Raw genomic sequence first — 24,666 nt, forward strand, 5'->3', positions numbered from 1 at the left:
CGAGTTCGAGGCAAAGATTATCTATTTAATTGACAAGATAGCAGAGTGACCACTTTAACAATGAAAATACATGTCCTCGGTGAGTAAAGGCAAGTGAGATCAGATGGTAACATTCTAGCCAATGAGAGGGCAGATACGCGTGCGAACAACACGCACCAGGAAGTCGTTGTTCCTCGAAGTTGCTGGGAAAAGGCCATGTGCATCTTCTTACATTTGTACCGGATGGCTTACATGTGACATGATTTGCAGGCTACTTCAGACAGGGCTTCTGTGGGTTAAAGCCACACTCCTTAAAAACAGTGAGGGGGGGGGCCACAAAGGCACCCAACAAATGGAGAAAGTGCATCACATAACAAATAGAAGTTCATTTCTGTGACATCTAGAAGCAACAATTACTTTAAAAGGTTATATCATTTGCAGATTCAAGAGACTATAACCGCGCCAGACAACACAGATGGGTGGGTCTTTTGTCCTGACCGGCTCAGTGCGTTCCACAGGGACGCTGGCTCACGTTGACAACATTGCTTCCCACAATTGTTTAAAGTTGGCTGGAGGTCCTTTGGGTGGTAGGCCATTCTTGATACACACGGGAAACTGTTTAGTGTGAGAGTGTGACAGAAAAAAACAGCAGCATTGCAGTTCTTGACACAAACCGGTGCCCAGTTCCAAGACACATACACAATCCCTGTCTCAAGGCTTTAAACATTTTTTTTATTCTTTAACCCGTCTCTTCCCCTTCATCTACACTGATTTAAATTGGTTTTAACAGGTGACAATCAATCAGGGATCATAGCCCTCACCTGGTCAATCTCACAGAAATAGCAGGTGTTCTTAATATTTTGTCATCTCAGTGTATTTTTCTATCAATCTACAGATGGCGTGTGACTATGACCCTTGAAGAGTACAAATCACACCGGTTGTTTTATTGGCATAATAAGTCAAGGATTCCAAACTCATAACGCGGCTGTAAGAACAAAGCTTTAATTGCACTTTCAGACTTCCGATATTCTTCATTTAAAAGGTTTGATAAATATATTTTCATGCAGGATATGGCTAATATCAACACTGTTTTAGAGTTATAGAGTAATAACACCCCCTGTACACACTATTGGCTATGTATCCATGCAAAGCGACACAATTCATGGTCACGTATTGGCTTTAAACATCATTTATCATACACAACCTGGAGTGCAATTTCAATAACATAACATTTTACAACATACTGCAATCATTTACAACTGTTTTCTCTCCCAAAACTACAGTTATTTTAAAGCTGTGAATAAAAATTGGTGGTATCAGGAAGGAGGAAGAAGAAAAACGTATTGCTTAGTCGTCTATGATTGGTTTATAACTCCGTTATGTTAAAACTGTATTCTTAATTTCTAGGATAGTTGTTGCTAAGCGGTCACAGTATCCAGAGTGAAGATGAGGATATTTCAGATAACTCACTATGCATTTACTTTGTGTACCTGCAACACACACTACTTCTGAACTGGTTTGTACTAAAAAAAGACTCAGCTATTTTGTATTATTTTTTTTTATCCACACTGAGTGAATACTTCCCTTCCATAACCCATTCTCAGTTGAGGTTCCTATATAAGCCATGCAAGGCATTTACAACGTAGTGCAAGAATCTATCAAGGTTAAGGCAACGTAATGGGTGGTCTGGTTGTTAAGGTGAGAGGGGACGACAACACGTACGTAGTCTGGTTGTTAAGGTGAGAGGGGACGACAACACGTACGTAGTCTGGTTGTTAAGGTGAGAGGAGACGACAGCACGTCCGTAGTCTGGTTGTTAAGGTGAGAGGAGACGACAATACGTACGTAGTCTGGTTGTTAAGGTGAGAGGAGACGACAGCACGTACGTAGTCTGGTTGTTAAGGCGAGAGGAGACGACAGCACGTCCGTAGTCTGGTTGTTAGGGTGAGAGGGGACGACAACACGTACGTAGTCTGGTTGTTAAGGTGAGAGGGGACGACAACACGTACGTAGTCTGGTTGTTAAGGTGAGACGGGACGACAACACGTACGTAGTCTGGTTGTTAAGGTGAGAGGAGACGACAGCACGTACGTAGTCTGGTTGTTAAGGTGAGAGGAGACGACAGCACGTACGTAGTCTGGTTGTTAAGGTGAGAGGAGACGACAGCACGTCCGTAGTCTGGTTGTTAAGGTGAGAGGAGACGACAGCACGTCCGTAGTCTGGTTGTTAAGGTGAGAGGAGACGACAATACGTACGTAGTCTGGTTGTTAAGGTGAGAGGAGACGACAGCACGTCCGTAGTCTGGTTGTTAGGGTGAGAGGAGACGACAACACGTACGTAGTCTGGTTGTTAAGGTGAGAGGAGACGACAACACGTACGTAGTCTGGTTGTTAAGGTGAGAGGAGACGACAGCACGTACGTAGTCTGGTTGTTAAGGTGAGAGGAGACGACAGCACGTCCGTAGTCTGGTTGTTAGGGTGAGAGGAGACGACAGCACGTCCGTAGTCTGGTTGTTAGGGTGAGAGGAGACGACAACACGTACGTAGTCTGGTTGTTAAGGTGAGAGGAGACGACAGCACGTACGTAGTCTGGTTGTTAAGGTGAGAGGAGACGACAACACGTCCGTAGTCTGGTTGTTAAGGTGAGAGGAGATGAGACAACATGCAGGACTAGTACACAGGTACCACATGACAGCTGTTAGAATGAAAAGTAAGCAGCATAGTTCTCTATTGGTCAGAACTCCAACTTAAAAACATCTGTGTGATGGACCTGACCAGTTAGGATTCAACCCATATGAGTGTTTCCGTGGCAGCATGACACATGCGTATATAGTTTCAATCTGTGCCGACTAAGATCAGCTGTGTAACCACTTGTCAATTTTACATAGTAATAACAAGAGTTTCTATGGTATATTGATACACGCTACTGTCCTTTTAAAAGATGCTATTCATTGCATGTCTTTGTGGTTGTGTTATAATATTGTGCTAGTTTATAAAGTACATAGCTCTAACTGCTAGCATCGTACGAACTATACTGATCTCACAAGCTTACATTCTGTTTTGCTACAAATGTTTTTTTCCGCTATCGTGTAGCTCGCCAGATCGGGCTGATTTGTTACGACACTAATCTAATCTAATTGCTAAGTGGTGTCATATTTGCTGTAGCATTTCTGCTTCCCTCGTCAGACACACTTGAAAATCGCTCTCCTACTCAATAAGATCAGTGATCTGGTTTCTGTGTTCACCGTGTCCAGCTGAGGACTTTTCACACTACTGAGCCAAACCAGTCCAGTTTGTTTTTGGGTTGGATTATCAGGACAGTGTAAAAAGGGTACTGGTGATCTTGTGTCTCTGTACAGGTGATTGGTATCTCTTGTCTTTCTAAGCCCAGGGTCGTGTTCAGTAGGCATGAAAACAGAAGAAAGCGTCCCTAAACGGGTGGTAATATCTTGAACTTGTCCAATACGAAGCGCTTGCAAAAAAAAAAAAATGGTCCGTCGAGCACAGCGCTTTTTTTTTTGCTACGGTGTGCCCTAATGAACATGACCCAGGGCTAAAGGTGACGTCTCCTCTTGTCTGTCTTCTATCCCTGGTCTGTGTCTGTGAGGTAGAAGCCCAGCTTGGCCACAGTCATCTCCCGCCGTAGACGTGTCACTTCCCAGAACATCTGCTCCGCTGGGGGGGTCAGGGGTCAAAGACATTAGGGTTTCAGAACACCAGACAGATTCGCTGTCTACATTGACAAGAGAGGAATGTAATGCCAGTGTCACCCACCATTACTGTTAAAAATGGGTCCATTGTTGACCTCAGTGTTTATCTGTTAAGAGGAAGGACGTCACACTTACCATCATGTCTGACCAGGCCCTGCTGAATGTAGCGGATATAGGTGAAGAAATTACACACCGCTGTAATCTGGAGGGGTTGGAAATGAGAACGGGTTTCACAATTTCAAAATAAAAGTTCTGCAATGATAAGTCTTTATGAACACAACAGGTAGCCATATTCATCTGAATGAATGAATGTTATGCATCAATGTTTAGAATGCATAATGTTGTTTAAATGATTAGGACACAACAAACATGGTTAGGTACCCGTGCCCTGCTGGAGGGAGAGATGTGGTAGTAACTCTCTCTGTCTCCAAGTTTGATGCGGTGCTTACAGGACCGGGACATGCCGCTCAACGCACACTTCCTGTCAGAGGCAGAGAAACATAACACTACTCGCTCATTCATCTATGGAACTCTATGGGCCAGATTCCAGACCTCATACATCTATAGAACTCTATGGGCCAGTTTTCCAGACCTCATTTATCTATGGAACTCTATGGGCCAGTTTCCAGAACCTCATTCATCTATGGAACTCTATGAGACAGTTTCAGGACCTCATTCATCTATGGAACTCTATGGGCCAGTTTCCAGGACCTCATTCATCTATAGAACTCTATGGGCCAGTTTCCAGAACCTCATTCATCTATAGAACTCTATGGGCCAGTTTCAGGACCTCATTCATCTATGGAACTCTATGGGCCAGTTTCAGGACCTCATTCATCTATGGAACTCTATGGGCCAGTTTCAGGACCTCATTCATCTATGGAACTCTATGGGCCAGTTTCCAGAACCTCATTCATCAATAGAACTCTATGGGCCAGTTTCCGGAAATTCATCTATGGGCCGGATTCCGGACCAAATTAAGACTAATCTTTAGTATTTGTTGCCCAAGAGCAGGCTTATTCTGGGTCTGTGAAATTGGCCCTACATGTAAACGATATGAAAATGACATTGTTAGTTGTTTAACATTAGAAACAATAAATGAACAAAGCGTGGTCTGGAACAGTGGAACAAGACATGCCTGCCTGGTTAGACAAAGTGTTATAGAGGACATTCTGACGAAGAAGAGCGACTAAGGAGAGCGAAGAAGAGCGACTCAGTATACAGTACTACACACAGTCACACCATAGAACAAGTCCTTTTTTTGTGGAAAAGGAAAGTAAATAAAACGATTGGCTCCTAAAAAATAAAAAAAATTCACTTACGTCTCTACTGCTGCTCTCAGGCCACTGGGAAAAAGAATTCAATCAAATTGTGAATAGGAAGCATGAGGTGAAGCAACGTAGCCCATTGAGTCAGCCCATTAGCACTCAGAAAACCCAAAACAGATTTGAATAGAAAAACCTAAAAACAATCTATTAGAAAGTCAGACAAATCCCCCCCCCCCACAAAAAAACCCATCAAGCTATAGACAGAAACTACTGATGGGTTTTGACTTCTAAAGTTGAAATATGGTCATCCGGTATCCTATGGAAATGAGGACTTAAGGATTGAGCTGGAATGTTCTGAGTGAAGGAAAGATAATCACATGGCTGCAGTCACTGATAAGGATGGAGAGCTGTGGATTAGTGAGGAATGGAGGCCGAGGTCACATTAAGGGAGAAGGAGCAGTTTATTACCCTATATAACAGGGGTATGTGTGTGTGTGTGTATATATATATATCACACACACATACTACCACTGGTGGGAACATGCCTTTGTCTGTTCAGTTGTCTTGATTCATTGGGTGAATAAACTTGGGTCTGAGTTTTACTCCGTTCACTTAGAACCTAACACTATAAAACACAATTTTGATGTCAACAACATGGACACGGTGAGGAACATGTGTGTCTGAGGAAGTGTGATGTCATATTCATGTTTGTGGAAATGTAAACGATAAGTTATTTGGTTTTTTTATGCATGTTTTTTTTGTTGGTTTGTTGTAAAAAAAGACCAACCAAGTTCCTATAATTTGATATTCATCACAGAAGACAGGTGTAGTCACCAAGAGGAGAGGAACTTTGCCCTCGCTAGAAGCATGTGTTTCAGACATAAGGAAGTGGATGGCTGCAAACGTTCTACTTTTAAACTCAGACAAAACAGAGATGCTTGTTCTAGGTCCCAAGAAACAAAAAGATCTTCTGTTGAATCTGACAATTAATCTTAATGGTTGTACAGTCGTCTCAAATAAAACTGTGAATGCCCTCTGCGTTACTCTGGACCCTGATCTCTCTTTTGAAGAACATATCAAGACCATTTCAAGGACAGCTTTTTTCCATCTACGTAACATTGCAAAAATCAGAAACTTTCTGTCCAAAAAATGCAGAAAAATGTATCCATGCTTTTGTTACTTCTAGGTTAGACTACTGCAATGCTCTACTTTCCGGCTACCCGGATAAAGCACTTAATAAACTTCCGTTAGTGCTAAATACGGCTGCTAGAATCCTGACTAGAACCCAACAATGTGATCATATTACTCCAGTGCTAGCCTCCCTACACTGGCTTCCTGTCAAGGCAAGGGCTGATTTCAAGGTTTCACTGCTAACCTACAAAGCATTACATGGGCTTGCTCCTACCTATCTCTCTGATTTGGTCCTGCCGTACATACCTACACGTACGCTACGGTCACAAGACGCAGGCCTCCTAATTGTCCCTAGAATTTCTAAGCAAACAGCTGGAGGCAGGGCTTTCTCCTATAGAGCTCCATTTTTATGGAATGGTCTGCCTACCCATGTCAGAGACGCAAACTCGGTCTCAACCTTTAAGTCTTTACTGAAGACTCATCTCTTCAGTGGGTCATATGATTGAGTGTAGTCTGGCCCAGGAGTGGGAAGGTGAACGGAAAGGCTCTGAAGCAACGAACCGCCCTTGCTGTCTCTGCCTGGCCGGTTCCCCTCTTTCCACTGGGATTCTCTGACTCTAACCCTATTACAGGGGCTGAGTCACTGGCTTACTGGGGCTCTTTCATACTGTCCCTAGGAGGGGTGCGTCACTTGAGTGGGTCACTGATGTGATCTTCCTGTCTGGGTTGGCGCCCCCCCTTGGGTTGTGCCGTGGCGGAGATCTTTGTGGGACTTTACTCGGACTTGTCTCAGAATGGTAAGTTGGTGGTTGAAGATATCCCTCTAGTGGTGTGGGGGCTGTGCTTTGGCAAAGTGGGTGGGGTTATATCCTTCCGAGGACAGCCCCGGACAGGGCCAAACAGGATGGGGCCACAGTGTCTCCTGACCCCTCCTGTCTCAGCCTCCAGTATTTATGCTGCAGTAGTTTATGTGTCGGGGGGCTAGGGTCAGTTTGCTATATCTGGAGTACTTCTCCTGTCCTATCCGGTGTCCTGTGTGAATTTAAGTGTGCTCTCTCTAATTCTCTCTTTTTTCTCTCTCTCGGAGGACCTGAGCCCTAGGACCATGCCTCAGGACTACCTGACATGATGACTCCTTGCTGTCCCCAGTCCACCTGGCCGTGCTGCTGCTCCAGTTTCAACTGTTCTGCCTTATTATTATTTGACCATGCTGGTCATTGATGAACATTTGAACATCTTGGCCATGTTCTGTTATAATCTCCACCCGGCACAGCCAGAAGAGGACTGGCCACCCCACATAGCCTGGTTCCTCTCTAGGTTTCTTCCTAGGTTTTGGCCTTTCTAGGGAGTTTTTCCTAGCCACCGTGCTTCTACACCTGCATTGCTTGCTGTTTGGGGTTTTAGGCTGGGTTTCTGTACAGCACTTTGAGATATCAGCTGATGTACGATGGGCTATATAAATACATTTGATTTAGGAACTGTCTGTTTTAATGTGATATTCATCACAGAAGACAGGTGGTCACCAAGAGGAGAGGAACTGTCTGTTTTAATGTGATATTCATCACAGAAGACAGGTGGTCACCAAGAGGAGAGGAACTGTCTGTTTTAATGTGATATTCATCACAGAAGACAGGTGGTCACCAAGAGGAGAGGAACTGTCTGTTTTAATGTGATATTCATCACAGAAGACAGGTGTAGTCACCAAGAGGAGAGGAACTGTCTGTTTTAATGTGATATTCATCACAGAAGACAGGTGTAGTCACCAAGAGGAGAGGAGCTGTCCATTTTAATTTGAGTATGAATAGGCAGTGAATGAGAATAAGAGGTGACAGAGAAAGAACAAGTGATGGGAGTAGTGCAGATGTGATTACTGTTGTCAAGATAGTATCAACAACAACAAAAATGACCCAGAATTCATTTCCTGAGGAAAACAACTTTGTAAAAACATTGACTGATCACTCACTTGGGCCCGCCACACTCTATGGCGTTGGCTTTGACCATGGGTAAAGCAGACACGGCCACCGGTTCGATGGTCAGCGAGTTGTTCTCCACTGCATTCTGCACCGACTGAGACAACTGTTGACAGAAGATTATTCATAAAAACCTGAATAAAAACAAACACACACAGAATATAGACATTGAATCTTGTGACTGACTTGTTTCATGTGAATTGTGTCAATAAGCATTTATTGTCTAATCTGAATGTTACAGATGAAGTTCCCTCTCAGAAAAATAACGTGCCATTCTATTCTGGTACGAGTAGATGTGCCATTCCATTCTGGTACGAGTAGTTGTGCCATTCCATTCTGGTACGAGTAGTTGTGCCATTCCATTCTGGTACGAGTAGTTGTGCCATTCCATTCTGGTACGAGTAGTTGTGCCATTCCATTCTGGTACGAGTAGTTGTGCCATTCCATTCTGGTACGAGTAGTTGTGCCATTCCATTCTGGTACGAGTAGTTGTGCCATTCCATTCTGGTACGAGTAGTTGTGCCATTCCATTCTGGTACGAGTAGTTGTGCCATTCCATTCTGGTACGAGTAGTTGTGCCATTCCATTCTGGTACGAGTAGTTGTGCCATTCCATTCTGGTACGAGTAGTTGTGCCATTCCATTCTGGTACGAGTAGTTGTGCCATTCCATTCTGGTACGAGTAGTTGTGCCATTCCATTCTGGTACGAGTAGTTGTGCCATTCCATTCTGGTACGAGTAGTTGTGCCATTCCATTCTGGTACGAGTAGTTGTGCCATTCCATTCTGGTACGAGTAGTTGTGCCATTCCATTCTGGTACGAGTAGTTGTGCCATTCCATTCTGGTACGAGTAGTTGTGCCATTCCATTCTGGTACGAGTAGTTGTGCCATTCCATTCTGGTACGAGTAGTTGTGCCATTCCATTCTGGTACGAGTAGTTGTGCCATTCCATTCTGGTACGAGTAGTTGTGCCATTCCATTCTGGTACGAGTAGTTGTGCCATTCCATTCTGGTACGAGTAGTTGTGCCATTCCATTCTGGTACGAGTAGTTGTGCCATTCCATTCTGGTACGAGTAGTTGTGCCATTCCATTCTGGTACGAGTAGTTGTGCCATTCCATTCTGGTACGAGTAGTTGTGCCATTCCATTCTGGTACGAGTAGTTGTGCCATTCCATTCTGGTACGAGTAGTTGTGCCATTCCATTCTGGTACGAGTAGTTGTGCCATTCCATTCTGGTACGAGTAGTTGTGCCATTCCATTCTGGTACGAGTAGTTGTGCCATTCCATTCTGGTACGAGTAGTTGTGCCATTCCATTCTGGTACGAGTAGTTGTGCCATTCCATTCTGGTACGAGTAGTTGTGCCATTCCATTCTGGTACGAGTAGTTGTGCCATTCCATTCTGGTACGAGTAGTTGTGCCATTCCATTCTGGTACGAGTAGTTGTGCCATTCCATTCTGGTACGAGTAGTTGTGCCATTCCATTCTGGTACGAGTAGTTGTGCCATTCCATTCTGGTACGAGTAGTTGTGCCATTCCATTCTGGTACGAGTAGTTGTGCCATTCCATTCTGGTACGAGTAGTTGTGCCATTCCATTCTGGTACGAGTTGCCATTCCATTCTGGTACGAGTTGTGCCATTCCATTCTGGTACGAGTAGTTGTGCCATTCCATTCTGGTACGAGTAGTTGTGCCATTCCATTCTGGTACGAGTAGTTGTGCCATTCCATTCTGGTACGAGTAGTTGTGCCATTCCATTCTGGTACGAGTAGTTGTGCCATTCCATTCTGGTACGAGTAGTTGTGCCATTCCATTCTGGTACGAGTAGTTGTGCCATTCCATTCTGGTACGAGTAGTTGTGCCATTCCATTCTGGTACGAGTAGTTGTGCCATTCTATTCTGGTACGAGTAGTTGTGCCATTCCATTCTGGTACGAGTAGTTGTGCCATTCCATTCTGGTACGAGTAGTTGTGCCATTCTATTCTGGTACGAGTAGTTGTGCCATTCTATTCTGGTACGAATAGTTGTGCCATTCCATTCTGGTACGAGTAGTTGTGCCATTCCATTCTGGTACGAGTAGTTGTGCCATTCCATTCTGGTACGAGTAGTTGTGCCATTCCATTCTGGTACGAGTAGTTGTGCCATTCCATTCTGGTACGAGTAGTTGTGCCATTCCATTCTGGTACGAGTAGTTGTGCCATTCCATTCTGGTACGAGTAGTTGTGCCATTTTATTCTGTCTGTACGTACGTACAGTTGAAGTCAAAAGTTTACATACACCTTAGCCAAATACATTTAAACTCAGTTTTTCACAATTCTTGACATTTAATCCCAGTAAAAAGTCCCCGTCTTAGGTCAGTTAGGATCACCACTTAATTTTAAGAATGTGACATGTCAGAATAATAGTAGAGAGAATCATTTATTTCAGCTTTTATTTCCTTCCTCACATTCCCAGTGGGTCAGAAGTTAACATGCACTCAATTTGTATTTGGTAGCATTGCCTTTAAAATGGTTTAACTTGAGTCAAACGTTTTGGGTAGCCTTCCACAAGCTTGCCACAATAAGTAGGGTAGATTTTGGCCCATTCCACCTGACAGAGCTGGTGTAACTGAGTCAGGTTTGTAGGCCTCCTTGCTCACACATGCTTTTTCAGTTCTGCCCACATATTTTCTATAGGATTGAGGTCAGGGCTTTTTGATGGAAACTCCAATACCTTGACTTTGTTGTCCTTAAACCATTTTGCCACAACTCTGGAAGTATGCTTGGGGCCATTGTCCATCTGGAAGACCTATTTGCAACCAAGCTTTATCTTCCTGACTGATGTCTTGAGATGTTGCTTCAATATATCCACATCATTTTCCATCCTCATGATGCCATCTATTTTGTGAAGTGCACCAGTCCCTCCTGCAGCAAAGCACCCCCACATCATGATGCTGCCACCCCAGTGCTTCACGGTTGGAATGGTGTTCTTCGCCTTGCAAGCCTCCCCCAAACATAACGATGGTCATTATGGCCAAAGAGTTCTATTTTTGTTTCATCAAACCAGAGGACATTTCTCCAAAAAGTACAATCTTTGTCCCCATGTGCAGTTGCAAACCGTAGTCTGGCTTTTTTTATGGCGGTTTTGGAGCAGTGGCTTCTTCCTTGCTGAGCGACCTTTCAGGTTATGTTGATATAGGACTCGTTTTACTGTGGATATAGATACTTTTGTACCTGTTTCCTCCAGCATCTTCACAAGGTCCTTTGCTGTTCTTCTGGGACTGATTTGCACTTTTCACACCAAAGTACATTCATCTCTAGGAGACAGAACGCGTCTCCTTCCTGAGCGGTATGACGGCTGCGTGGTCCCATGGTGTTTATACTTGCGTACTATTGTTTGTACAGATTAATATGGTACTTTCAGGTGTTTGGAAATTACTCCCAAGGATGAACCAGACTTGTGGAGGTCTTGGCTGATTTTCTTTGATCTTCCCATGATGTCAAGCAAAGAGTCACTGAGTTTGAAGGTAGGCCTTGAAATACATCCACAGGTACACCTCCAATTGACTCAAATGATGTCAATTAGCCTATCAGAAGCTTCTAAAGCCATGACATCATTTTCTGAAATTTTCCAAGCTGTTTAAAGGCACAGTCAACTTAGTGTATGTAAACTTCTGACCCACTGGAATTGTGATACAGTGAAATAATCTGTCTGTAAACAATTGTTGGAAAAAAATGACTTGTGTCATGCACAAAGTAGATGTCCTAACAGACTTGCCAAAACTATAGTGTGTTAACAAGAAATTTGTGGAGTGGTTGAAAAACTAGTTAATGACTCCAACCTAAGTGTACGTAAACTTCCGACTTCAACTGTATGTACAGAGAAACACAGAAAGGTACATACCTCAGATTTGGTGAAGGAGAGACAGGGGCCGATGTCCTCTCTGTATATACGGCCCAGGAAAGCTGATGTTCTGTCCAGACTAGGTTTGTCTTTCCAGGTCAGGAACTCTGCATACAGCACGTTGTCCATCTGAGGACAGGAAACACTGTATAATTGTAATGAGAAATTATTTTATTAAATTATTTTCCTGTATTTGATTTACTGTGTCTATAGATTAATATGTAATAAACATGATTGTATTTGCAGGACAGATGGGAAACAGGAGTTCACCAGTCTATAATCATCTGTTGCAACTTTATTGAGGTTCCTACCTTTGACCTGTTAAACTGCCAGTATTGTACGTTATGGTTCAAGTTTGATGCCAGATTGATAATGTATCTGTGATTCTAGAGCAGCTGTTGTCTTCCTATAAGCCTCTCTCACTGGTGTGATTCTAGAGCAGCTGTTGTCTTCCTACAAGCCTCTCTCACTGGTGTGATTCTAGAGCAGCTGTTGTCTTCCTACAAGCCTCTCTCACTGGTGTGATTCTAGAGCAGATGTCTTCCTACAAGCCTCTTACTGGTGTGATTCTAGAGCAGCTGTTGTCTTCCTACAAGTCTCTCTCACTGGTGTGATTCCATGACATTTGGTACTGTGTGGTTAATATATAAGGGCTTCCTCAGAGAAGGCATGACATTTACAGTCTTATTCTAAAATGGATTAAATAACTAATTTTACTCAATCGACACACAATATCCCATAATGATAACGCAAAAACAGGGTTTAAGACATTTTTGCAAATGTGTAAAAAAAAAATATCTAAAACTGAAATAACTTATTTACATCAGTTTTCAGACCCTTTGATATTATACTCAAAAATGAGCTCAGGTGCATCCTGTTTCCATTGAACATCCTTGAGATGATTTTACAACTTGATTGGAGTCCATCTGTTGTAAATTCAATTGATTGGACATGATTTGGAAAAGCACACCTGTCTATATTAAAAGGTCCCAGAGTTGAAATTGCATGTCAGAGAAAAAACCAAGCTAGAGGTAGAAGGAACTGTCCATAGAGCTCCGAGACAGGATTGTGTCGAGGCACAGATCTGGGGAATGGTACCAAAAAAAATGTCTTCAACATTGAAAGTCCACAAAAACACAGAAGGCCTCCATCATTCTTAAATGGAAGAAGTTTGGAACCACCAACTCTCTTCCTGGCTGCCCGGCCAAACAGCAATTGGGGAAGAAGGGCCTTGGTCAGGAAGGTGACCAAGAACTGATGGTCACTTTGACAGAGCTCCAGAGTTCCTCTGTGGAGATGGGAGAACCTTCCAGAAGGACAACCATCTCTGCAGCACTCCACCAATCAGGCCTTTATGGTAGAGTGGTCAGACGGAAGCCACTCCTCAGTAAAAAGGCACATGACCACCCATTTGGAGTTTGCCAAAAGGCACCTAAAGACTCTTAGACCATGAGGTGAAAAAATTATTGTTGTCTATCAACAATGACAAGCCCCGGGGTCTGACAATCTAGATGGAAAATGACTGAGGATAATAGCAGACGATATTGCCACATCTTCAATTTAAGCCTACTAGAAAGTGTGTGCCCTCAGGCCTGGAGGGAAGCTAAAGTCATTCCGCTACCCAAGAATAGTAAAGCTCCCTTTACTGGCTCAAATAGCCAACCAATCAGCCTGTTACCAACCCTTAGTAAACTTCTGTACATTTTTTGTTTACCAGATACAGTAAACAAATTGACATCATTTCAGATTGCTTATAGGGAAGGACACTCAACAAGCACAGCACTTACACAAATGACTGATGATTGGAGAGCAATTGATGATAAAATGATTGTGGAGGCTGTCTTGTTAGACTTCAATGCAGCTTTTGACATTATTGATCATAGTCTGCTGCTGGAAAGTATGTGTTATGGCTTTACACCCTCTGATATAATGTGGATAAAGAGTTACTTGTCCAACAGAACACAGAGGGTGTTCTTTAATGGAAGCATATCAAATATAATCCAGTTTGAATCAGGAATTCCCCAGGGTAGCTGTTTAGGCCCCTTGCATTTTAACATTTTTACTAACGACATTCCCCTGACTGAGTAAAGGCAGAGTGTCAACGAATGCAGATGACTCAACACTATACACGTCAGCTACTACAGCGACTGACACGACTGCAACAATTAACAAAGAGCTGCAGTTAGTTTCAGAGTGGGTGGTAAAGGAATAAGTTAGCCCTAAATAATTCTAAAACTAAAAGCATTGTATTTGGAACAAAACACTTACTAAACCCTAAACCTCAACCAAATCTTCTAATAAATAATGTGGAAATTGAGCAAGTTGATGTGACTAAACTGCTTGGAGTAACACAAAACACAAAACATATTGATACAACAGTAATTAAGATGAGAAGTCTGTCCAAAATTGTAATTGGCTCAGAACAGGGCAGCACGGCTGGCCCTTGGATGTACACAGAGAGATAATATTAATAATATGCATGTCAATCTCTCCTGGCTCAAAGTGGAGGAGAGATTGACTTCATCACTACTTTTATTTCTGAGAGGTATTGACATGTTGAATGGACACCCATGCATACCCCACAAGACATGCCACAAGAGGTCTCTTCACAGTCCCCAAGTCCAGAACAGACTATGGGAGGCACACAGCACTACATAGAGCCATGACTACATGGATCTCTATTCCTACTTGAAGCATGGTGGTGGCAGCATCATGCTGTGGGGATGTTTTTCAGTGGCAGGGACTGGGAGACTAGTCAGGATCGAGGGAAAGATGAGTTGAGTATTGCAGAGAAGAATGGGAGAAATTCCCCAAATACAGGTGTGCCAAGCTTGTAGCGTCATACCCAAGAAGACTTGATACTGTAATCGCTGTGAAAAGGTGCTTCAACAAAGTACTGAGTCTGAATATTTATGTAAATGTGAACTGTTTTTTTATTTGTAATACATTTGCAAAAATGTATTTAAAACCTGTTTTCGTTTGTCATTATTGGGTATTGTGTGTAGATTGATGAGAGGGGGGAAAAAACGATTTAATCCATTTTAGAATAGGACTGCAACGTAACAAAATGTGGAAAAAGTCAAGGGGTCTGAATACTTTCCCGTATGCACTGTAGTGTCATAGTCCACGTAAAAATGATCCAGGCAACATCACTCAGTAGAGGAAAGGTAGACATTCACTCACATATGAATTGCATTGTGTATTATTCAGCTGTACTTTGTAAACACATGAACAAATTAATTTCCCCCCTGGTGGGATAATAATGTTGATCTAAACCTACTAAACCTACAGTCAGACCGAATAAAACTGACATATCAACCACTAGACACTGATCACACAGTAAAGTAATTACTATAGAAATGGCTGCATATCCACAGCTTCCCAACCTGTCAATGGCTAAGCTTCCCAGCCTGTCAATGGCTAAGCTTCCCAGCCTGTCAATGGGTAAGCTTCCCAGCCTGTCAATGGCTAAGCTTCCCAACCTGTCAATGCAATGGCTAAGCTTCCCAGCCTGTCAATGGCTAAGCTTCCCAATGGCTAAGCTTCCCAGCCTGTCAATGGCTAAGCTTCCCAATGGCTAAGCTTCCCAACCTGTCAACTGCTAAGCTTCCCAACCTGTCAATGCAATGGCTAAGCTTCCCAGCCTGTCAATGGCTAAGCTTCCCAATGGCTAAGCTTCCCAACCTGTCAATGGCTAAGCTTCCCAATGGCTAAGCTTCCCAACCTGCCAATGGCTAAGCTTCCCAGCCTGTCAATGGCTAAGCTTCCCAGCCTGTCAATGGCTAAGCTTCCCAATGGCTAAGCTTCCCAGCCTGTCAATGGCTAAGCTTCCCAGCCTGTCAATGGCTAAGCTTCCCAATGGCTAAGCTTCCCAACCTGTCAATGGCTAAGCTTCCCAATGGCTAAGCTTCCCAGCCTGTCAATGGCTAAGCTTCCCAGCCTGTCAATGGCTAAGCTTCCCAACCTGTCAATGGCTAAGCTTCCCAGCCTGTCAATGGCTAAGCTTCCCAGCCTGTCAATGGCTAAGCTTCCCAATGGCTAAGCTTCCCAATGGCTAAGCGTCCCAGCCTGCCAATGGCTAAGCTTCCCAGCCTGCCAATGGCTAAGCTTCCCAATGGCTAAGCTTCCCAGCCTGTCAATGGCTAAGCTTCCCAGCCTGTCAATGGCTAAGCTTCCCAGCCTGTCAATGGCTAAGCTTCCCAGCCTGTCAATGGCTAAGCTTCCCAATGGCTAAGCTTCCCAATGGCTAAGCTTCCCAGCCTGCCAATGGCTAAGCTTCCCAGCCTGCCAATGGCCCAGTGTAGGTCCTGTAATGAAGCCCTTTTTATATAATTTGTTTTCCAGTAACCCATCCCTTAGTCTCTTCCAGTTCACCTCACCTTCGGTATGAAAGCCTGTAGAAAAAGAGGCCAACAGAAGGTGGAGCATGAAAGCCGTTGGCACGTTCAAACAGAGGAGATTTGATACCGGAAGGCAATAATCTTCCAGTGGTGCCCACATGGGGTAGAGTCATTTCAACCAAATTATAGAAAAAAATATGTCTTTTTTTTGTCTGAGGTATCAATTTTAAAAAATATAGTACACAAGCAATGCTATCACCTTAAATTAGCTTACTCTGGATAATTTGAGCTTCTGAAGAGGGATGGAAGGGTTGGTAGATTTGTTTTTTGTTTTTATCAACGTCTACTCACGGCCAATCAGTCAGCAGAAGATGGCAATCAGCGCTTCACTCAAAACCTACTTTACCAATATGAACTCTGGCTCTGGAGAACAACGTGAGGGAAGCCAAGGCTACCCCGTCCTAGAACCTCAAAGAGCAAGCAGAAACACAGTGGCAAGGAAAAAGTCCCTAGAAGGAAGAAATCTTAAGAGGAACCAGAGGGGTGTGGTTACCTGTCGGCTGAGAGAGCGTGGCCCCTCCCCCTTCTCTGCCCAGTAGGGTTCATAGGTCACAGAGATCGAGTGGCCCGGAACCAGACACAAAATCAGAGAGAGGAGCGCAGGAACCGTAGGCTGAGAGAGAGGAGGATGGAGGGAAGGAGAGAGAGAGAGAACGAGAAGAGGTCCGGGAAAGGCAATGAGCAAGTGAAAGAAAAATAATCCCATGATATGGAGAGGAAGAGGATGATATGGGGAGAGGAAGAGGATGATATGGGGACAGGGAGAGGATGGTATGGGGAGAGGAAGAGGATGGTATGTGGACAGGGAGAGGATGGTATGGGGACAGGGAGAGGATGGTATGGGGACAGGGAGAGGAAGAGGATGGTATGGGGACAGGGAGAGGAAGAGGATGGTATGGGGACAGGGAGAGGAAGAGGATGGTATATGGGGACAGGGAGAGGAAGATGATATGGGGAGAGGAAGAGGATGGTATGGGGACAGGACGAGGATGGTATATGGGGACAGGGAGAGGAAGATGATATGGGGAGAGGAAGAGGATGGTATGGGGACAGGACGAGGATGGTATATGGGGACAGGGAGAGGATGGTATATGGGGACAGGGAGAGAATGATATGGGGACAGGGAGAGAAAGATGATATGGGGACAGGGAGAGGATGGTATATGGGGACAGGGAGAGGATGGTATATGGGGACAGGGAGAGGATGGTATATGGGGACAGGGAGAGGATGGTATATGGGGACAGGGAGAGGATGGTATATGGGGACAGGGAGAGGATGGTATATGGGGACAGGGAGAGGATGGTATATGGGGACAGGGAGAGGATGGTATATGGGGACAGGGAGAGGATGGTATATGGGGACAGGGAGAGGATGGTATATGGGGACAGGGAGAGGATGGTATATGGGGACAGGGAGAGGATGGTATATGGGGACAGGGAGAAGATGGTATATGGGGACAGGGAGAAGATGGTATATGGGGACAGGGAGAAGATGGTATATGGGGACAGGGAGAAGATGGTATATGGGGACAGGGAGAAGATGGTATATGGGGACAGGGAGAAGATGGTATATGGGGACAGGGAGAAGATGGTATATGGGGACAGGAAGATGATGGTATATGGGGACAGGGAGAGGATGGTATGGGGACCGGGAGAGGATGGTATATGGGGACAGGGAGAGGATGGTATGGGGATAGGGAGAGGAAGATGATAGGGAGAGGAGTATAAAAAGGTAAACCCGCCAAAGGGAGGGGAGAAATGGAGAGAGTGATGAAAGGATGCAGGAAGGGAGGAGAGAAATACATTCACAAGGGTTATAGTGGGAAGCAGTAGAAGAGTTAGTGCAGAAACAAGCATTGAATTGTTGTGCATTTCTGTAGATCGCTGTTAGTGGTCACAGTAGGTCGATTGATTGAAAAGTTCAACCAGAAGCAGACCCAAGATTAGATTGAGAATGTGTGCGCCATAACCTAAAATACATAAGTACGCACATCACAACAGTATGGCCGTGTCTGAAATTTGTCTTGCCCACTAATGACTAAAAACGACATACTGTACACTAACAATACAACATACACTAAATTACCAAAAGTATGTGGACACCTGCTGGTCCAACTTCTCGATCTAAAATCATGGGATTTTAATATGGAGTTGGTCCCCCCCTTTGCTGCTATAACAGCCTCCACTCTTCTGGGAAGGCGTTCCACTAGATGTTGGAACATTGCTGCTATAACAGCCTCCATTCTTCTGGGAAGGCTTTCCACTAGATGTAGGAACATTGCAGCTATAACAGCCTCCACTCTTCTGGGAAGGCTTTCCACTAGATGTTGGAACATTGCTGCTATAACAGCCTCCACTCTTCTGGGAAGGCTTTCCACTAGATGTAGGAACATTGCTTCAGGGGGACTTGCTTCCATTCAGCCACAAGAGCACTAGTGAGGTCGGGCATTGATGTTGGGCGATTAGGCCTGGCTCGCAGTCGGTGTTCCAATTCATTCCAAAGGTGTTCGGTGGGGTTGAGGTCAGGGCTCTGGCCAGTAAAGTTCTTCCACACTTATCTCAACAAACCATTTCTACAAGGACCTTGCTTTGTGCACAGGGGAAATTGTCATGCTTTAACATGAAAGGGCCTTCCTCAAACTGTTGCCACAAAGATGGAAGCTCAGAATCATCTAGAATGTCATTGTTTGTTGTAGCGTTAAGATTTCCCTTCACTGGAACTAAGGGGCCTGAAACATGAAAAACAGCCCCAGACCATTATTTTTCCTCCACCCAACTTTATAGTTGGCACTATGCATTGGAGCAGGTGGCGTTCTCCTGGCATCGCCAAACCCAGATTTGTCCGTCGGACTGCTATGGTGGTGAAGCGTGATTCATCACTCCAGAGAACGAGTTGCCACATCTTTTGATTCCAACGGCAGCGAGCTGTACACCACTCCAGCCGACGCTTGGCATTGTGTATGGTGATCTTAGGCTCGTGTGCAGCTGCTCAGCCATGGAAACCCATTTCACGAAGCTCCCGACGAACAGTTCTTGTGCTGACGTTGCTTCCAGAGGCAGTTTGGAACTCGGTAGGGAGTTATCAGCTGCATTGCTTGCTGTTTGGGGTTTTAGGCTGGGTTTCAGTACAGCACTTTGTGACATTGACTGATGTAAGAAGGGCTTTATAAATACATTTGATTGATTGATTGATTGATTTTGCAACTGAGGACAGACACTTTTTTTCACGCTTCAGCACTCGTCTGTCCCGTTCTGTTGGTGCTGATAGACTTTCCACTTCCCAATAAAAGCACTTACAATTGACTGGGGCAGCTCTAGCAGGGTGGCATCCTATGGATAGTGCCACATTGAAAGTCACTGAGCTCTTCAGTAAGGCCAGTCTACTGTCAGTGTTTGTCTATGGAGATTGCATGGCTGTGTGCTCAATTTTATACACCTGTCAGCAACAGGAGTGGCTGAAATAGCCAAATCCACTCATTTGAAAGGGTGATATACTCTCCGTTATCTTGATATACTCTCCGTTATCGTGATACACTCTCCGTTATCGCGATATACTCTCTGGTATATTGATATTCTCTCATTTGAAAGGGTGTCCACATACTTTTGTATATATAGTGTACTACTTAGAGAGTACCGTTTAGTAAAAACGTATGCAGTAAGCAACACATATCAACATACTACTCATTTATAAGAAGACGTCATAATCGCGCTTGTTCCCCTCCATTCGTTCATTTTCGTAGAGCGCTTCTCCTATTCTGATTATCAGCTGCTGTCAAACACACGTGGGTGTTTTCCTCAATAGTGTGCAGAAAATTCTACTACATGAAAATCCAAAGTGAGTATCGGCCTGTCTAGACTTTTTTCAGAGTCAGTAGAAAGGCCTCTTTAGTGTCCTAAGTTTTCATAACTGTGACTTAATTGCCTACCGTCTGTAAGCTGTTAGTTTCTTAACGACCGTTCCACAGGTACATGTTCATGAATGGTTTATGGTTCATTGAACAAGCATGGGAAACGGTGTTTTTAAACACTTTACAAATTAAGTTATTTGGATTTTTACAAACTATCTTTGAAAGACAGGGTCCTGTAAAATGGACGCTTTTTTTTGTTATTGCTGAGTTTACATTTAAATGTGTCTACCGTGTCCACATTGTGTCCGGATTCCCCCTTTTTCCTGCGCTATATTCAAATGCCAGTATGCATTCTACAAACGGTGGAATAGGCTAAATATGATAATAACACAACAACAACTGATGGCAATAGCTAACTAGCCAGCTAACCTCTGTAGCTAACTAGCCAGCTAACCTCTGTAGCTAACTAGCCAGCTGACCTCTGTAGCTAACTAGCCAGCTGACCTCTGTAGCTAACTAGCCAGCTGACCTCTGTAGCTAACTAGCCAGCTGACCTCTGTAGCTAACTAGCCAGCTGACCTCTGTAGCTAACTAGCCAGCTGACCTCTGTAGCTAACTAGCCAGCTAACCTCTGTAGCTAACTAGCCAGCTAACCTCTGTAGCTAACTAGCCAGCTAACCTCTGTAGCTAACTAGCCAGCTAACCTCTGTAGCTAACTAGCCAGCTAACCTCTGTAGCTAACTAGCCAGCTAACCTCTGTAGCTAACTAGCCAGCTAACCTCTGTAGCTAACTAGCCAGCTAACCTCTGTAGCTAACTAGCCAGCTAACCTCTGTAGCTAACTAGCCAGCTAACCTCTGTAGCTAACTAGCCAGCTAACCTCTGTAGGTAGCCAGCAAGCAAAGCTAAAGGGATTGCAAACAGGTTACCATAACTCTAACCAAACCCACATTTCTTTCTAAATATTAGCTAGCTGGTTAGCATTTATGAGGCCAGCAAACATGTTCCTTACACACTTGGAATGTATTTCCTCTTAACGTTATAATGAAAAAAGGTGCCTCTCGCTTCCAAAGTGCTAATGATGTTGCCCACTGTACCTGCTTTCGGTAGCCTGAATGGCGTCCAGACTAAGGATTCATCCGCATTAATGCGACCAGATCTGTACACAATCAGACCACAATGCAACATTTGTGCTTCTAGACCAGTCTTTTTAATGTGATCTTCGTATTCTGATAGCAGAAGTCACATGTGTTTTCGCATTACCCAAAAATCGGACTATTTAGAACGCAATTCTGGGTATTTGGGACACGGCCGTAGTCTGAAAGCAGCTGACCTCTTTGTCCTCTCTGACTGGCTGCAGGGAGTGCGAGTCTAAGTTCCCACCAGGGGCCAATGGCAAGGCCCAGCTGGCGCTCTTGTTGCGCGTGTGTCCTCCTCCATGGCGGGGGCTGGCCCCCTTGGACCTAGTGCCCGGGGAGAGGAGCTGAGGGTGGGCCTGGCGATTGGGGGAAGACGGGGTGGAGGTTAGGACCATGGTCTTCAGGGCTGACACCTCCGCCTGAAGGACATCAATCTGGGAAGAGACAAGAACACGGGGTGTGGTTATAGACAGTAGTTATAGATTTGTACCCAAACCGACACACACACACACACACACACACGCGACAGCAGGGGAACACCACAGGGTCAGACGTAGCGCAGCGTCCCTGGAGCAGGTAAAAGTGCCTTGTTCAAGGGCACAAAAGCAGTAGATATTGATACCAGCAAGCCGGGCTCATTCACGCCAAATGTATCATCAATCCCAGATTCTTATAGGTTTTCCTGCATTAATCAGGTACAGGTAGGACTGTGTGGTTCTATTGGTTAGAGGGTTGTGGGTTCAATTCCCGGAGGGATCACAGACTAACCTTGCCCTGAGCCTCCTTCAGCTGCTTCTCTGCTGCAGCTTGTTTCACGTTGGCTTCCCGCACCATCTTGTGAGCTTCCTGGAGGACAGGAAGACAACCGTGTGTTATAACAACCATGCAGGGGCCACACTTTCTCAATGTCAAGATGTACTGATACCATCACAAGAGCACACCCAGGACAGATCGGTGTGTTGCAGGCTGTAGGACTCATTCCTGCCTCCGTCAGACTAGCCTCGATTCCAGGCTCCAGGGAGTACTAACCTAGACTAGATCTAATCTAGACCAAGACTAACCTCAAATAGACTGGCAGTGAGCTCTTCCAGCTCCTGCTCCAGCTGATCTCTGACCTGCGACAGACGCTCACACTCCTTATCCTTCAGCTTCAGCTCCTGGGAGAGGTGGGGGAGAGGGGCGAGGTGGAGGAGAGGAGAGGGGGCGAGGTGGAGGAGAGGAGAGGGGCGAGGTGGAGGAGAGAAGAGGGGCGAGGTGGAGGAGAGAAGAGGGGCGAGGTGGAGGAGAGGAGAGGGGCGAGGTGGAGGAGAGGAAGAGGGGCGAGGTGGAGGAGAGAAGAGGGGCGAGGTGGAGGAGAGGAGAGGGGCGAGGTGGAGGAGAGGAGAGGGGCGAGGTTAGAGGAGAGGAGAGGGGCGAGGTGGAGGAGAGGAGAGGGGCGAGGTGGAGGAGAGGAGAGGAGCGAGGTGGAGGAGAGGAGAGGAGCGAGGTGGAGGAGAGGAGCGAGGTGGAGGAGAGGAGCGAGGTGGAGGAGAGGAGAGAGGTGGAGGGGAACTAGGTAAGTATGCAGTAGCATAGCGTAGGGCTGAACCTATTGGGATGACTGCATGGTCACACCCTTTTCCAGGTCACACATTGTTATGGAGTCAAGCAACTGTCATACAGTAGAGATGGGTGTGTGTGTGTGTGAGATCGGGGTGTGTGTGTGTGTGTGTGTGTGTGTGAGATCGGGTGTGGTGTGTGTGTGTGAGATCGGGGTGTGGTGTGTGTGTGTGTGAGATCGGGGTGTGTGTGTGTGAGATCGGGGTGTGTGTGTGTGTGTGTGTGAGATCGGGGTGTGTGTGTGTGTGAGATCGGGGTGTGTGTGTGTGTGAGATCGGGGGTGTGTGTGTGTGTGAGATCGGGGTGTGTGTGTGGTGTGTGTGTGTGTGTGTGTGGTGTGTGTGAGATCGGGGTGTGTGTGTGTGTGTGGTGTGTGTGAGATCGGGGTAGTGGTGTGTGTGTGTGTGGTGAGATCGGGGTGTGTGTGTGTGTGTGTGTGTGAGATCGGGGTGTGTGGTGTGTGTGTGTGTGTGTGAGATCGGGGTGTGTGTGTGTGTGTGTGGTGTGTGTGTGAGATCGGGGTGTGTGTGTGTGTGTGTGTGTGTGTGTGAGATCGGTGTGTGTGTGTGTGTGAGATCGGTGTGTGTGTGTGTGTGTGAGATCGGGGTGTGTGTGTGTGTGTGAGATCGGGGTGTGTGTGTGTGTGTGTGTGTGTGTGTGTGTGTGTGTGTGTGTGAGATCGGGGTGTGTGTGTGTGTGTGTGTGTGTGAGATCGGGGTGTGTGTGTGTGTGTGTGTGTGTGAGATCGGGGTGTGTGTGTGTGTGTGTGAGATCGGGGTGTGTGTGTGTGTGTGTGTGTGTGTGTGGAGATCGGGGTGTGTGTGTGTGTGTGTGTGTGTGTGTGTGTGAGATCGGGTGTGTGTGTGTGTGTGTGAGATCGGGGTGTGTGTGTGTGTGTGTGTGAGATCGAGGTGTGTGTGGTGTGTGTGAGATCGGGGTGTGTGTGTGTGTGAGATCGGGGTGTGTGTGTGTTGTGTGTGTGTGAGATCGGGGTGTGTGTGTGGTGTTGTGTGTGAGATCGGGGTGTGTGTGTGTGTGAGATCGGGGTGTGAGATCGGGGTGTGTGTGTGTGTGTGTGAATCGGGGTGTGTGTGTGTGTGAGATCGGGGTGTGTGTGTGTGTGTGTGTGTGTGTGTGTGTGTGTGTGTGTGTGTGAGATCGGGGTGTGTGTGTGTGTGTGTGTGAGATCGGGGTGTGTGAGATCGGGGTGTGTGTGTGTGTGTGTGAGATCGGGGTGTGTGTGGTGAGATCGTGTGTGTGTGTGAGATCGGGGTGTGTGTGGTGTGTGGAGATCGGGGTGTGTGTGTGTGTGTGTGTGTGTGTGTGAGATCGGGGTGTGTGTGTGTGTGTGTGTGTGTGTGTGTGTGTGTGTGTGTGTGTGAGATCGGGGTGGTGTGTGTGTGTGTGTGTGTGAGAGATCGGGGTGTGTGTGTGTGTGTGTGTGTGTGTGAGAGATCGGGGTGTGTGTGTGTGTGTGGTGTGTGTGTGAGATCGGGGTGTGTGTGTGTGTGTTGTGAGATCGGGGTGTGTGGTGTGTGTGTTGTGAGATCGGGGTGTGTGTGTTGTGTGTGTGTGTGAGATCGGGTGTGTGTGTGTGAGATCGGGGTGTGTGTGTGTGAGATCGGGGTGTGTGTGTGTGTGAGATCGGGGTGTGTGTGTGTGTGTGTGTGTGTGTGTGAGATCGGGGTGTGTGTGTGTGTGTGTGTGTGTGTGTGTGTGTCGGGTGTGTGTGTGTGTGTGTGTGAG

General features: G+C 45.6%; 1 protein-coding gene across 10 annotated transcripts in view; it reads right to left on the reverse strand.

Annotated features, from left to right (window-relative positions):
• Nucleotides 1-960: 960 nt before the first annotated feature.
• LOC109885100 (guanine nucleotide exchange factor for Rab-3A) overlaps nt 961-24,666 on the reverse strand; it is a 36,015-nt gene continuing 12,309 nt past the window's right edge. For 3 of the 10 annotated variants that reach the window (XM_031801333.1, XM_031801329.1, XM_031801332.1), the window contains 9 exons: nt 22,383-22,478; nt 22,090-22,167; nt 21,516-21,755; nt 11,937-12,065; nt 8,051-8,163; nt 5,011-5,034; nt 4,070-4,169; nt 3,824-3,890; nt 961-3,653 (listed from right to left, as the gene is read on the reverse strand). In XM_031801333.1, the coding sequence (XP_031657193.1) occupies nt 3,562-3,653; nt 3,824-3,890; nt 4,070-4,169; nt 5,011-5,034; nt 8,051-8,163; nt 11,937-12,065; nt 21,516-21,755; nt 22,090-22,167; nt 22,383-22,478 (939 nt within the window). In that variant the 3' untranslated portion in view covers nt 961-3,561. Of the gene's footprint in view, nt 3,654-3,823; nt 3,891-4,069; nt 4,170-5,010; nt 5,035-8,050; nt 8,164-11,936; nt 12,066-16,829; nt 16,950-21,515; nt 21,756-22,089; nt 22,168-22,382; nt 22,479-24,666 lie in introns of all 10 variants that reach the window. The other 7 variants (XM_031801334.1, XM_031801330.1, XM_031801335.1 and 4 more) reach the window with 4 other exon arrangements.

Source organism: Oncorhynchus kisutch, linkage group LG22 (genome assembly GCF_002021735.2).
Source record: "Oncorhynchus kisutch isolate 150728-3 linkage group LG22, Okis_V2, whole genome shotgun sequence".
Taxonomy (NCBI): Eukaryota; Metazoa; Chordata; class Actinopteri; order Salmoniformes; family Salmonidae; genus Oncorhynchus; species Oncorhynchus kisutch.